The 16,382-nt window shown below is 36.8% G+C and overlaps 1 protein-coding gene across 4 annotated transcripts in view; it reads left to right on the forward strand.

Moving 5' to 3' along the window:
* TNPO1 (transportin 1) overlaps positions 1-16,382 on the forward strand; it is an 87,411-nt gene that overhangs the window by 56,997 nt on the left and 14,032 nt on the right. For all 4 annotated transcript variants that reach the window (XM_036845792.1, XM_036845793.1, XM_036845794.1 and 1 more), the window contains 10 exons: positions 294-462; positions 6,093-6,245; positions 6,981-7,206; positions 9,326-9,497; positions 10,593-10,679; positions 11,830-11,937; positions 12,069-12,227; positions 12,308-12,395; positions 14,740-14,838; positions 15,014-15,109. In XM_036845792.1, the coding sequence (XP_036701687.1) occupies positions 294-462; positions 6,093-6,245; positions 6,981-7,206; positions 9,326-9,497; positions 10,593-10,679; positions 11,830-11,937; positions 12,069-12,227; positions 12,308-12,395; positions 14,740-14,838; positions 15,014-15,109 (1,357 nt within the window). The remainder of the gene's footprint in view (positions 1-293; positions 463-6,092; positions 6,246-6,980; positions 7,207-9,325; positions 9,498-10,592; positions 10,680-11,829; positions 11,938-12,068; positions 12,228-12,307; positions 12,396-14,739; positions 14,839-15,013; positions 15,110-16,382) is intronic.

Below are 16,382 nucleotides of genomic sequence, written 5' to 3' on the forward strand. Positions count from 1 at the left end.
TCAGCGCAGTCAAAAATCCCTGTATAACTTTACATTTGGCCCTCCATGTCCATGGTTCCATATCTGCAGATGCAGCCAACCATGCATTATGTAGTAGTGTTAAGACTTCATTTATTGGAAAAAAATCTGCATGTTAGTGGACCCGCACAGTTCCAACCCATATCATTCAAGAGTCAACTGTATTTCAGAATAATGTGCATAATCCCATCTCTGAATATTCTCATTTTTTTACTGATATACATATTAGCTTATAATGAATATAACCAAAATTTTCCTTTAAAAAAAATATACAGGGTGATGTTGAAGAAGATGAAACAATTCCTGATAGTGAACAGGACATAAGGCCACGTTTTCATCGATCAAGGACAGTGGCTCAGCAGCATGATGAAGATGGAATTGAAGAGGAAGATGATGATGACGATGAAATTGATGATGATGATACAATTTCTGACTGGAATCTAAGTAAGTCAGAGAGGGAGAAGCACAGTCGCCAGCTTTGATAACAGTTTTGTTGAGAAATAATTCACATACAGTGCCCTCATATCATACAATTCACATACCATACAAAAGGATACAGTTGAGTGGCTTTTAGTGTATTCACAGAGTTGTGCAACCATCACCACAGTAAATTTTGGAACATTTTTATCACCCCGAAAAGAAACCCCGTACCCATTAGTAGTCACTCCCATTTTCTTCCAGTTCCCCAGCCTTAAGCAACGACCAGTCTATATTCTGTCTCTAGGAACTGTTCTGGACATTTCCTACAAATGGAATTATACAAAAAGTGATCCTTTGTGACTGACTTATCTGTTCATCATTTGATGGACATTTTGTTTCCCCCCTTTGGCTATTGTGAGTAATGATGCTGTGAACAGTTGTGTAAAGTTTGATGTGTAAACGTAAGTTTTCAGTTCTCTTGGGTATATACCCAGGAGTAGGATTACTGGGTCATATGGTAACTTTATGTTTAACCTTTTGAGGTACTACCAGGCTGTTTTTCAGAGTGGCTCCACCATTTACATTCCCCCCAGCAGTGTCTTAGGGCTCCAGGTTCTCCACATGCCTGCCTTTTTGGGTGTCTTTTTCTGTTATAGCCATTCTGGATGCGAAGTGATAATCTTATTGTGGGTTTGTTTTTGTATTTTCCTGACGGCTCTGCTCTTCATTTACTTGTCATTTTATTCCTTAAAATGACTTTATCTCACACTGTCATTTCTCAAAGGGGTATATATTTTGGTTGATACTGTGAAATAGAAACATTGACCACAGCTTTTCCTGTTTTCCTAACATAAACTTATTTTTTTGTGTGATAATTTGCATGAAAATTAGTTGATTATCATGCAGTTTTCCAAAATGATATAAATTGCTTTTGTCATATTCAGACTTACAAATATGCTTTTTAAAATCTTGGTTTTCAACCTTACCTGCAAATCCACATCATATGTTAAGCCTGCATTCTGGGCCACATACTAATTAGATAACTCTGGGGAGAATCTAGACACCTGTGTTTTGCTTTTGCTTGCATGCTGGTTTTTAAATCTTGCTGCTCTAGCTCACAGCACATTTCACGTTTTGGGCCGTGTACTTCTTTGTTGTGGGGTCATCCTGTCCATTATAGGATTTTGAGCAGCAGCCCTGATCCCTGCCCAGTAAATGGCAGTAGCGCAGGAGGTGGGGGGAGAACACACACAAAATTGTGACAACCAGCAGTGTCTCGAGACATTGCCAAATGTTCCTTGGGACACAAAATCACCCCCAGTTAAGAACCACGCTGTGATTCAGAGGGTTGAGATTTCTAGTAACTAACTGATAGAGCAATTAAGGACATGAATCATCAGCCTGAACTGTGTAAATTATTTGGAATAATGCTGATTACTGCCCATTTAGTTTCCTATAACTAACGTTTCATTAGAGTGACTAACGTGCCCAGCCCTAGGCCAAGGACTTTGTATGCCTGTCACATTTAATCTTTACAACAGCCTTGGGTAGGTAAAGATACTGCAAAAAGAGAAACTTCCCAAGGTTAGCTTAGCTAGTACTGGTGGCACATGTAGTTTTGGAACCCAAATCTCACACAACAAGAGAACCCAAGGTCTTCATTACTACCACAGAATTACCTCCCAGTGTATCCCTACTTTAAGGTTGGTGGGGAGCATGCATTAAGATTTAATGTAGATAACTGCAAAAATAATAATGTGTGTTGAATTGGGGGGTGGGAAATACTTCCTTTTCACATCCCACCCATCTTTATGTTCTTCCAGAAATTTTTCTGTGCAGATACAGAAAAACGGGTGTACGGGCTTACCTCCTGTTGTTCCGCTTCGCTTTCTTGCACTTCATAGATAACTGCATTTTTTATAAAGTGAAGGTTCATAGCAACGCTGCACTGATCAAGTCTGTTGGTGCCATTTTTCCAACAGCATTTACTCACTTTGTGACGCTGTCACATTTTGGTAATTCTTGGAATATTGCAAGCTTTTTTGTTATTATATTTGTTAGGACAATCTGTGATGAGTGATCTTTGATGTTACTGTTGTAATTGTTTTGGGGCTGCGTGAACCATGCTCATATAAGACGGCAAACTTACTAATTAGTAAATGTTGTGTGTGTTCTGACTGGTCCACCCACAAGCCATTCGCCATCTCTCTCCCTCTCCTTGAGTGTCCCTGTTCTCTGAGACACAACAATATTGAAATTAGACCAATTAATAACCCTTCAACGGCCTCTAAGTGTTCAAGTGAAAGGAAGAGTTGCATGTCTCTCACTTTTTTTTTTTTGGCTGCGTTGGGTCTTTGTTGCTGCACGCAGGCTTTTCTCTGGTTGCGGTGAGCTGGTGCTACTCTTCGTTGCGGTGCGCGGGCTTCTCACTGCGGTGGCTTCTCTTGTTGCAGAGCACGGGCTCTAGGCATGCAGGCTTCAGTAGTTGTGGCACATAGGCTCAGTAGTTGTGGCTTGCGGGCTCTAGAGCACGGGCTCTGTAGTTGTGGCGCACGGGCTTAGTTGCTCCGCGGCATGTGGGATCTTCCCGGACCAGGGCTCGAACCCGTGTCCCCTGCATTGGCAGGCGGATTCTTAACCATTGTGCCATCAGGGACGCCCCATGTCTCTCACTTTAAATCAAGGGTTAGAAATGATTAAGCTTGGACTTCCCTGGTGGCACAGTGGTTAAGAATCCGCCTGCCAATGCAGGGGACACGGGTTCGAGCCCTGGTCTGGGAAGACCCCACATGCCGCGGAGCAACTAAGCCCGTGCGCCACAACTACAGAGCCCGCGCTCTAGAGCCCGCGAACTGCGGCTCCTGAAGCCCGTGCACCTAGAGCCCGCGCTCCGCAGTAAGAGAAGCCACCACGATGAGAGAAGCCTGCGCACCACAGTGAAGTAGCCCCTGCTTGCCGCAACTAGAGAAAGCCCGTGCAGCGACGAAGATCCAACGCAGCCAAAAAAATAATCAACGAATTAATTAAAAGAAATGATTAAGCTTAGTGAGGAAGGCATGTAGAAACTGCAGTAGGCCGGAAGCCAGGCCTCTTGTGCCAGTTAGCCAAGTTGTGAGCAAAAGAAAAGTTCTTGAAGGAAATTAAAAGTGCTACTCCAGTGAACACACAAATGATAAGAAAGCAAAACAGCTTGAATGCTGATAAGGAGAAAGTTTTTGTGGTTAACCAGCCACAACATTCCCTTAAGCCAAACCTCGTCCAGAGCAAAGCCCTAACTCTCTTCAATTCTGTGACAGCTGAGAGAGGCGAGGAAGCTGCAGAAGAAGAGGTTGGTTCTTGAGGTTTAAGGAAGAAAGTCTTTATATCGCCATAACATAAAAATGCAGGGTGAAACAGCAAATGCTGATGTAGAAGCTGCAGCAAGTTATCTAGAAGATCTGACTAAGATAATTAATGAAGGTGGCTGCACAAAACAACAGATTTTCAATGTAGACAAAAGAGCCTTCTGTTGGAAGAAGATGCCATCTAAGACTTTCATAGCTAGAGAGTAGAAGTCAGTGCCTGGCTTCAAAGGGCAGGCTGATTCTTGTTAGGGGCTGATGCAGCTGGTGACTTTTAAGTTGAAGCCAGTGCTCATCTACCATCCCGAAAATCCTAGAGTCCTTGAGAATTATACTAAATCTACTCTGTGCTCTATAAATGGAACAAGAAAGCCTAGATGATAGCACATTTGTTTATGACAAGGTTTACTGCATATTTTAAGCCTGCTCTTGACACCTACTGCTCAGAAAAAATGATTTCTTTAAAAATATTACTGCTCATCGACAAAGTACCTGGCCGCCCAAGAGCTCAGGTGGAGATGTACAATGAGGTTCATGTTTTTTTCACATCTGCTAACACAGCATCGATTCTGCAGTCCATGGAACAAGGAGTAATTTCAACTTTCAAGTCTTATTATTTAAGAAACACACTTTGTAAGGATATAGTTGCCATAGGTAGTGATTCCTCTGAAGGATCTGGGCTGAGTAAATTGAAAACCTTCTGGAAAGGATTCACCATTCTAGATGCCATTAAAAACATTTGTGGGGGCTTCCCTGGTGGCGCAGTGGTTGAGAATCTGCCTGCCAACGCAGGGGACACGGGTTCGAGCCCTGGTCCGGGAAGATCCCACATGCCGCGGAGCAGCTGGGCCCGTGAGCCACAATTACTGAGCCTGCGCGTCTGGAGCCTGTGCTCCTAAACAAGAGAGGCCGCGATAGTGAGAGGCCCGTGCACCGCGATGAAGAGTGGCCCCCGCTTGCCACAACTAGAGAAAGCCCTCGCACAGAAACGAAGACCCAACACAGCCATAAATAAAATAAATGAAAATTAAAAAAAAAAAAAAATTTGTGATTCACGGAAAGAGATCAAAATATCAGCATTACATTAACAGGAGTTTGGAAGAAGTTGATTCTTCTTTGGGGGTTCAAGACTTCAGTGGAGAAGGTAACTGCAGATGTTGTGGAAATAGCCAAAGAACTAGAAGTGGAGGCGGAAGATGTGACTGCATTGCTGCATCTCATGAGAAAACTAATGGATGAGGAATTGCCTCTTACGGATGAGCTAAGAAACTGCTTTTTCTTGAGATGGAATCTACTCCTGGTGAAGATGCTGTGAAGATTGTTGAAATGACAACTGAGGATTTAGAATATGACAGTGTTGGTTGATGAAGCAGCAGGAGCGTTTGAGAGGATTGATTCCAATTTTGAAAGAAGTTCTACTGCGTAAAATGCTATCAAACAGCACTGCGTGCTACAGAGAAATCGTTCATGAGAGGAAGAGTCAGTCGATGCAGCAAACTTCACTGTCGTCTTATTTAGGAAATTGCTTATAGCCACCCCAGCCTTCAGCAACCACCACCATCAAGGCCAGACCCTCCACAGAAAGATTACAGCTTTTCGAAGGCTCAGATAATGCTTAGCATTTTTTAGCTATAAAGTATATTTTAGTTAAGGTATGTACATGGTTTATAGACATAAAGCTATTACACACTTCAGTAGACTACAGCATAGTGTGAACATAACTTTTACATGCACTAGGAAACCAAAAAGTTCAATTGACTCACTTTGTTGTGGTGGTCTAGAACTGAACCTGCAATATCTGAGGTATGCCTGTGTCTTCTTTTTAGCAGGGGAGGCTGATTTTCCAGAAGTGAAATCAGATCATATGTACTCTGCTGATTTTTTTCCATATATCATGCAACTCATCCTGTGTCAGTACCTAAATATTTCATTCTGTTTCCTGGCAGTATAATATTCATATGAATGGATCTACATACAGTATAAGTAAGACCCTTTTGATGAGTAAGGTGTTATTTCTGGCCAATGTAACAGCTTTATTTAAAAAAAAAAAAAAGGCAGTCGTATACAGGATAAAATATTTTCATAATTAGTTCGCTAATTCTTGGTCATAAAGTATTCTTGTCAATAGAATTTTTTTTCCTGTGACAGACTACATCCTATTTAATTGAATTCTTTAAAAATTTGTAGAGGTAAAAATAAAGTGTTGTACATACAACAAATTTTATCTGTATATAGATACAGATAGATTTATAGATATATAACGAAATGATAATGGAAGTTAATGTAATGTCTTTGAATTAAATATTTCCATAGGAAAATGTTCTGCGGCTGCCCTAGATGTTCTTGCAAATGTGTATCGTGATGAGCTTTTGCCACATATTTTGCCCCTTTTGAAAGAATTACTTTTTCATCATGAATGGGTTGTTAAAGAATCAGGCATCTTGGTTTTAGGAGCAATTGCTGAAGGTAAGTCTAAATCAAACTTGAACTGTAAAGTCCTCAATAGGTGCTAATGTGACTAGGCTACTTTAAGGACTTGTTACTCTGTAAGCAGAAACTGTTCACGTACTTTGTTGTCTTGTGTTGCTAATAAGACTATTGAGGTAGATAAGACTATGATCCACGTTAACCTTAAAAAACGATATTTGAGTCTAAAAGCCATCTTAGGATAAGTTTTTACTTTGAGCTAGTTAATTATTATTAAACAACCATAGACTTACTTATAACCCCAGCCAGATATTTTGAAAATGCCTTTGTTATAATAAAGAGAACAGAATGAGAGGATTCTGATGTCAGAAGCATCCCTGTTGCTAGAAAAATAACTTCCATAGGTAAGTGTAAGAAACATAAGTCAAGTGTCATCATCCTCTATAAAGGATTATTATTCTGTCCTAGCTGTAAACATCTATCTACAAGAAATTGAAGCATTTTACAGGCATTTTTGAAAGCCATAATTTCTGTAGCAGAAGTAAAATGTGCTTTCCTAACCCTACTGAAAGATACTTAAAGAGCAGTTAGCGCTCATTTCAGTTATTTCTTTAAAATAATTTTGGAACAGATTAGTGCAATATATTTATTGGAATGGAGATGATCTGAATGTGTTTCATGGATGCACGTATCAGTTTAGCATTCAACTGAAATAATTTTGTTTTAACCAAATTTCAGCACTTCCTGAAATAGTTCTGTGGGTTTTTTCCCTAGGTTGCATGCAGGGCATGATTCCATACCTACCTGAGCTCATTCCTCACCTTATTCAGTGCCTCTCTGATAAAAAGGCTCTTGTGCGTTCCATAACGTGCTGGACTCTTAGCCGCTATGCACACTGGGTAGTCAGCCAGCCCCCAGACACGTACCTGAAGCCATTAATGACAGAACTGCTAAAGCGTATCCTGGATAGCAACAAGAGAGTACAAGAAGCTGCCTGCAGGTGAGACATTCATAACAAAATGTTCATTGTGGGAGAAGGGAGTGTGAGTATTTCAGGGAGAAACTTAATTTTCAAACTTGTGTTGGGATGTTGATATTAAACCACTAATGGGGTTTTTGTTATCTGTATCTTTCAACCTGATTTATAAAACCTGATGGTTTTATAAATCCAAATGAGACTCTACCTAGACATCCATATTTGCTGTTTCTTCACGTTTTTTTCCCTTAGTGGCTTTAACAGTAGCATTATCTTTCACCCTAATTCCCACACAGATATCTGGAGTGGAAGTGGCAAGGGTCCTACTCTTGAAGGAATAAAAATGTTTGAGCAGAGTGACATTATTAGTCGACAGGTCAACTACAATAACTAAGTTGCCACATAGTGATTCAACTCCAGTAGCAACTCTGTCAGTTGCATTTGGGGCTGCCTCTGTTTTTACATCAGATCAGCAGTTAGTTTCATTACTACCAGCATTTCTGTTTTCTGGAGCAAACCTTCATGTTCTAAAAAGGCTTGCCACTTAATGTTTATAGTTCTTAATTTTTCAAGTAGAATTGTTTTTACTGTTGACTTTGTTAATAAGAAGAAATAGCTGTTGAAAGAGAGGAAAGTAAATTTCAGTGTAGCTGGACTTTACCAGATCTGAAGCAAAAATGTCTGGAAGAGTCCTAATTTGTAATGATGTGAAAGAAAGTTAAACAAGGGAGCTTTGGTGATTAATAGCACTCAGTATTTTTTCAAGTGGGGGGAGGATACCGATTATGCTTGGTTTCCTGTAGATTATTCATTCAGCAAGGTTTTTTTTAGTTCCCTACTAATTGTTAGGCATATATTAAATGCCGAGCTTACAGTCTCTGCGTCTTAAAATTTACAGGCTAGTAGGGCATACTGAACAACTATATAATTATAATTTGTGGAAAGTGCCATGAAGGAAATAGATACAGCTCAGTGTTAATGAATAAGACTTCAATTAACAAATGGCTTAAGCCTATCATTTTAGGAAATTCCTACCTAGCTAGAACAGAAGAAAATAACCTTAATTTTACAAACGAAGGGCCAGATACACCTTAAAGGCGAGACACATTTAGGTATAAATTGAAGTAATTGCCCTGAGGCCCTAGAGTTTGTTCGTTTCTTGTATATTTGTCCTAAAAAATAAGCTGCATATAAACAAATTTATAATAACAAATGCACTGTGCATTCTAATGTATAGTGTGGTGCCTAGAGAAAATTTTTTAGACTTTACTGAGGAATAATTGACAAAAATAATTGCATATACTTAATGTGTACCACATGTTGATTTTGATATACATAAGCATGGTAGAACAGTTACCAAGATCAAGATCCTATAGTTAACATGGGTAACTCTTTTTTCTGTGAGAATGCTTAAGATCTACTCAGCAACTTTCAGGTATACAGTGCTATGTTAACTATAGTCACCATGCTGTACATTAGATCCTTAGAATTTATTCCTTTTTTTCTTGAATTTTTTTTTTATACAGCAGGTTCTTATTAGTTACCTATTTTATACATATTAGTGTGTATATGTCAATCCCAATCTCCCAATTCATCCCACTACCCCCACCAACCCCGCCACTTAGAATTTATTCTTATAACTGAAAATTTGTGCCCTTTGACCTCCAGCACCCCATTTCCCCCTCCCACTAAGGGAAACATTTGAGAGATCGTCATACTGCTATGTTCTCATACATCTCAAACATCCTAAGTGTTAAAAAAATGTTTCTATCATTTAACAGTGTCAATTCTGATTTCATTAATCTGGAACATCACTAGAATGTAAACCCCCGAGAACGGGGACATTGTTTTGTTCATTGCTATGTTCCCAGCACTCAGTCACTAAATAAATAGTAAACACCAAATAAGTTGTTGAATGAACCAACAGTAGTTTTAGATTTTACCATTGTAGTTAAGCACATGCCCGTAAGTGACAGCATAAGGAATGGGAAAGAAATGGTTAAAAATAAGCATCTGGTGTGGTACGGTAAGGAGATATGCATGTAAAGTGTAATAGGTATTCTATAAACTGTAGACTTAGATTCCTGTCTCTATTGTAAACTGTTTCTTTTCTACAACAGTGATCTCTCTCTTTAAATTATAGTGCCTTTGCTACCCTGGAAGAGGAGGCTTGTACAGAACTTGTTCCTTACCTTGCTTATATACTTGATACCTTGGTCTTTGCATTTAGTAAATACCAGCATAAAAACCTGCTCATTCTTTATGATGCCATAGGAACATTAGCAGATTCAGTAGGACATCACTTAAACAAACCTGTAAGTACCTATGATGAACTGTTATGGAAAAAAATTAAATATAAAGCATAGTTACAATCAATAGGTTAACATATTTGAAAATTAACATGTTTGGGGAGATGTGAACACTTAGTGTTTGCTGCTTTAAGAATGTAGAGCTGAAAAAGACAGCAAGTGTATTCACCTTTTAAGTAGTATTTGAAAAAAATATGTGCAGGGTGTGAAGATTACAGGAGCATATCACATGAATGCACCAACACTTTTTAGAGTGACTAAAGGAAAGAGGATAAAGGTTTTATACTCTGGATTTCAGCTTTTACTTAATTCCAAGTAGTTTTGTGTCTCACTTAATAAACACTAGCTTTAGAGTACCACATCTAAACATCTGTGTTTTCTCACTGGAACTTACAAGTATGAGGAATACACTAAGAGGTAAAATAGTTAAAAATTAGGGTAATAGATTAAAATGCTAAATAGTGGTACAGAAGTGTGGCTAGGAAGCCAGACTCTGTCTCTAGTAGTATTAAGAATAGAAGAGATGGGTGGAATTTGATTTGTTTAAATAGGATTTAAGTAATATTAGAATTTTAATATAGCTCGAAATTCCCTGCTGAAGAATAGATTTCATGTTTATGATTACTCTCTGAAACATCATAAGAAATTGTCTGTGTTTACAAGTTATACTTAAAACTTGGTGCAGTGCACTTGTTTGTGGGTTTGCTTTGATGTTGGTTGTTTTGGTTTTGTTTGGTGGGGGGATTCCTAATATCTTAGACCATTTAGAATCTGTGCTCCTGTTTACATGATTACTATGTTTATTGACTTGGTTGCGTGAATTCTTCCGTTTTAGTAAGAACATTTAAATGATTATGAATTTTTTTCTGCAAATGTCTTTAATAAGTTTACCTGTCATTTATAACCTACTGCACAGCAGGAGTCATTACATGTCACAGGCCCCAGGACTAAAAAAAAATTCAGTCAAAGAATGAGTCTTAAAATTCTTTCAGTAATAATTTTACACAATTACTGTAAATGGATTTTAATTTTCATAGACTCAAAATGGACTAGTTTACATATGGTAGTGGAGCTTTATGTGTTTTTCATCGTTGTAATTAGGAATATATTCAGATGCTAATGCCTCCACTGATCCAGAAATGGAACATGTTAAAGGATGAAGATAAAGATCTCTTCCCTTTACTTGAGGTATGCTAAGCTGGTAACATTTAGTTAATCTGTGTTTCATCAAAAAACATGTGTTCAAATCTAAAATGGGTATATGTGGTAAGTGTTAATTTACATTCTGAACCATTTCTGTTAAAATGCTGAATAAATATGTAACTTCCCGTAACTTTAATTATGGTACATCTAAAATTTTCTGTTTTCACAGAAATACTGTGAAACAGAAAAAGTGTAATGGATGTGTTATCCTTTTTTTTTTTTAAGTAGACAATGGATTGAATTGTATGTGTTCTAGCCTGCTCTACTTAATTGATAGTAAATTATCTTGGAGATCTTTCCATATCAGCACATATATGTCCATCTCTATTTAACTATTTATATGGATATATAGCCATGTCATAATTGACATAAATTCTTTTATATATTATCTGTTGTTTATACATACATATACTCATATATATGTGAAGTAGCATTGGGACTCTGATGGGAGGGACTTCACTTTATACCTTTTCTATCTAGTTTGAAGTTTTGTTTTCTTGTGTACTTAAATGCTTTTGTTAACCAAAAAAAAATGTATATGCTCTTTAAATAACTGAATACATTCTCAAATGTGGTAGCTTAAACCTAGACGAATTGATATTGGTAGAGCCAGTTCAGTCATTCTTGTTCCCCCTATCATTCAGGGGTCACCACTTCTGCCATGGATTGTCCCTAACCAGCAAAGTAAAAACTTCTGTGACAGAGCAATGGCTAATCCTGGGCCCAACAAAACAAGAAGAATTATTATGACTAGATATATTTACTTCCAGGCAGGGGCTCAGAATGTGCCCAGTAAAGTCCACCCACAGTATTGACCAGAATGGGAGGATAAATAAATGTCTCTCTTACATTTGAGGAAAAAATAGGAATACATAATACTTAAATCTGTTTCTGAAAGATAATGTTCATTATAGAAACCTTTACATTTTTTTGAGGAAACCTCCCCTGACCAGCTAGTAAACTTAACAGCAATGAATGGCATCCAAAGGAGAGGTTTGAAAAGGTAAACCTGCTATGCTATAGACTAGTAGAACAGGCTCATAAGTGACCGGGATCTTATTGAGTACACTTTGAAGCATTTATCATAATCTCAATTATACCTAGAAGTTTTACACATCTGCGTTATCCTTTCTAGTGCCTATCTTCAGTTGCCACAGCCCTGCAGTCTGGCTTCCTTCCATACTGTGAACCTGTGTATCAGCGTTGTGTAAACCTAGTACAGAAGACTCTTGCACAAGCAATGGTATTTTTAAAAATTTTTATATCTCTCCCTTCTTGCCATATCATAAACATTTTTCTAAGGATAGGCATAATGTATACAAACTTTTTAATTGATTCAAAGTAAGTTTTCAAAAAATTGTGTCTTAATTTCAGCTGAACAATGCTCAACCAGATCAGTATGAGGCTCCAGATAAAGATTTTATGATAGTGGCTCTTGATTTACTCAGTGGCCTGGCTGAAGGACTTGGAGGCAACATTGAACAGCTAGTAGCCCGAAGTAACATTCTAACACTAATGTATCAGTGCATGCAGGTGAGACTTATTAAATTGAAATGAATTGAAACCTGGTTCTCTGTGTCACATTGGGGTTAATTTCTTCTTCTTTCTTGCAGGATAAAATGCCAGAGGTTCGACAGAGTTCCTTCGCCCTGTTAGGTGATCTGACAAAAGCTTGCTTTCAGCATGTTAAGCCTTGTATAGGTATGAATATTTTCTATTGCTGTGATGTGATTTTTAACATTATTTTTCATCAGCTATGGTTTACATCATTAAACTGAAATACCATGAAATCCCAACATTTATAAGTGTACATTTTACTGGTTAGAGCTGCTCTGATTCAAGCAGGCAGGATGGGAACCCCTCCCTGTTCCTTGTTTCTTTGAATTCACCATCACTTCAGCAGCTCGTTAGGCGTTCATGTGACTGGAGAGAAGTTGGAAAAGTATTACTTTAGAGTAAAGGACATGCCCACCTGTGAATCCTTGGTCCTATATGCTAGTTCATGGATACTTCTTGAATAGCCTCTCTTTTTTGGTAGATGTACCCAGTAATAATAATAATCAGGTTTTCTCATGATAAACCAGCATAATTTTTCAGGTACTATAGGAAACTTCAAACAACTTTCTTAAAAGTAAATAATGATTTGTTTCTGTTGAAATGGCATAGCATTTGTCTTAGCCTTTTGTGAAGATAAGAAGGGATTCCTTGAATAATGTAACCTGAATTGCTGTCAGACCCATGGATTAAATGGGGTTTTGGTTATTTTTCCTTCATTTCTATATCCCATCATTTAATCTTGGTTTAAAGCATTGATCTAAAATGGTTTTTTCTGTTTTTTTTTTTTTCATTTGATACAGTGTACTTTGGGGAGCCTCCCTCCAGTTTTTATTAAGATGTAATTGGCATATCATTGTATAAGTTTAAGGTGTGCAACGTAATGATTTGATATATGTATATATTGGGAAACGATTACCACAGTGTTTAATTAATAACATCTATCACCTCACGTAGTTAAAATATTTTGTGTGTGGGGGGGGTGAGAACTTTTAAGATCTGCTCTCTTAGCAACTTTCAAATATACAATACAGTATTGTTAACTATAGTTATAATGTGATATACTACATCCCCCAGAACCTAACTTATTTTAGAACTGGAAGATTGTACCTTTTGACCTTCAGCCAATTCCCAGTTATACTTTTCAATAATAACTGTCTTTCAGAACTTTGAATAATAACATTATTTATGACGTATTAAAGTAAACCATCAAGTTTAAGCCTAACCACTCTAAATGAAAGTGTAATGAATTCTTGTTTTATGGAAAGCTTGTTCTACAAATATTTGCCACCTGATTTAGTTTTTATGAGTTTAAACTTGTATGAAAGATTACATTTCTTTTTTTATTTTACGACTTTATAGATCATGTACCTTCTTCAGGAGGTACAGTGTGTCTAGTTGTCTCCCTGTTTTTAATGTTACCAACCATGATGATTATTTTCCAGGTTAGTGTTTCTCAACTGGAGCAATTAGGCAATGTCTGGAGACATTTTAACACTGGGGGTGTGTTACTGGTGTCTAGTGTAGTAGAGGCGAAAGATGTTGCAAAACATCCTACAACACATGAGACAGCCCCTCGCCACAATAGAATAATCTGACCCAGATTATCAGTGTTGCTGAGATTGAGAAACTGTGAGATCGACTGGTTTATTAGGGGTTAAAAAATGATATTCTAATTCTTCATTTTGTAGTGAGAATGCATATATAGAGACATTTCCCATATCAATAAATTATTGCCCTGAGGTACAAATCATATAGGAGAAGAGGCAGGATAATTACTTGATTCTTTCTCTTTATTTACCAGTTTTCAAAATAATAATTGATTTCCAGCATCTTCCACAGGTATCTATATTATGTTTCAGAGTTTAGTTTGTGTTTGTTAGAGTGTCAGTATGAACTCATGATGCTCAAATTGTCCTACCGCTGGCAACAGGAGCTTTACCAACTTGGGTCCGGAGTCTTTTCTGGTATGAAAAAATAGTCCAGGCTTGTTTCGTACATTTCCTGCCCTTAGCCTGCGGTGGGACATTACTCTGATAGCCCTTTTTCCTTTTAACTGGAAAGTGATATTTAGAGACCACAATCTGAGCACTAGGGTAAAAGTTAATGTAAAAGCCAAAATCATTGATTTAAAATTTTCTGAGTGTGAAAAACCAGCTTTGAAGAAAGTTCTATTGTATCATGTTTTCCTCACTTTATTTTAAATTTTCTCAGTCTGATGACAAGAGAGATTACTCTGACCAGCTCTTTTTAATGATACTTAAAATAAAACCAAAACTTGGGCTTCCTGATACATTTCACATGAACGTTCAGTGGCCAGATACTGCCTCCTTCGGTTTCTTAAGATAATTATTACCAACAGCTTTTTTTTTTTTTTTTAAGGCTGTTTCTTGCCTAGATTTCAGTTTCCATCTGGTAGATTTCCTTTAAAGCACAAAACACTGCTATTGAGAAGTTTACTACATAGTTTTTAAAAACTTTTTTTTTCTAGCTGATTTCATGCCAATATTGGGAACCAACCTAAATCCAGAGTTCATTTCAGTCTGCAATAATGCTACATGGGCAATTGGAGAAATCTCCATTCAAATGGGTAAGATTTTTTTCCCCTTTAAAAATATACATTTTTAGATAATTTAATGTTTTATAATGAGCTTTATATATATGAATATTATAACATATCACAGTAAAGGGGGCAAAAATATTTTACATTGATATTTTAACAATGAAATTTTTCTTTTTTGTTTTCTCTTTTGGGAATGATCTAGGTATAGAGATGCAGCCTTATATTCCTATGGTGTTGCACCAGCTTGTAGAAATCATTAACAGACCCAACACACCAAAGACGTTGTTAGAGAATACAGGTACCATATGACTGAACTGTTATGGTGAAGAGAAAATTATTTGCCTTTTTATTTTACGTTAAGATGTGTAGAGAAACTAAAGCAAAGCTAGCTTTAGAAACCCAGCTTATTAATTAACAGCTAATTTGTATTCTCAGTAATGAAATATACTGTTTTAGCTTCATTCCATAGCCAGTTTTCAGAAACTTTCAAAAAAACACTTTCTCCCCTGTTATAGTGTTTTAATACTGCCTAAAATGGGCCCCAACTAAAATAACTATTGAATGATACGAATTTTACTTTTACATTAATTCAGAGAGTACCTGGCAGCTGGGGAGTATTTTTTTTTTCTTTTTTTTTTTTTTTTTTAATCTGTAAAAATGTAGCCAAAAATAGATTGCATTATAGTGGCTAGTTCATTAATAATGGCATATGTATTTTGTATTTTGTTGTATACTCTTCTTCAGATTGGGAACTTAAAGCAGTATCTTGTGGGATTTTTATTCAGGAGGCTTGTTTCTCTTGCATTTATAGAGAGCATGTTTATATTAAAGAGTACCTTCCATACTATAAAACACATTTCAGGGTTATTTCTTTCCACCCTCCCTGATTTTTTAAAATGTAAATTTTGTTTTCAATCAGGCACATTTTTTTCTTGATATACTAAGACAATTCCAGTAGTATATTCATAGTCAGTGAATGCCTTACCAATATACTGGACAAGGAATCAAATAAGTTTTTCTAAATAAAAATTTATCTTCAAAGGTATTTTAATTTTACATTTTTTAATTATAGAAAGTTTATTATATCCTAATGTGATTAATTAATGTGATTATTGGTATGGAAGGAAATCTTTTAATTATGAAACAGTTATATGGCTGTTTGACTGTATGGGTACTGTTTATATCATAAAGTGAATTAGATTTTCTTGCTGAAAAGTATAAAAAGCTATGTATAGGATGGTTATGAAATCTTGTCAGGTTTTTATCTCTTTAGAATGCAGTACCTATACATGACATTCCGATTTGGAACACCTGGCCATTATCAAATTACTGTTGAACCTTAAGAAACTTCCTATTTATTTTTAAATGTGAATGCATAACTGCAAATAAATGTTGAGTGTAATGTATATTAAAGTTTCTTGTGGGATATCAGGTGGTGAATTTGTTATAGTTCCTTGAACAAATTGGCTTTATATATAAGATTATATTCTAAGTATGAGTCTACCCTAAGTAAATCAAAAGGTAGTTGATAATGCCCTTCAAGTTGATGGATTGAATTGATATGATTAAGA

This window comes from Balaenoptera musculus, chromosome 3, assembly GCF_009873245.2.
Source record: "Balaenoptera musculus isolate JJ_BM4_2016_0621 chromosome 3, mBalMus1.pri.v3, whole genome shotgun sequence".
NCBI lineage: Eukaryota > Metazoa > Chordata > Mammalia > Artiodactyla > Balaenopteridae > Balaenoptera > Balaenoptera musculus.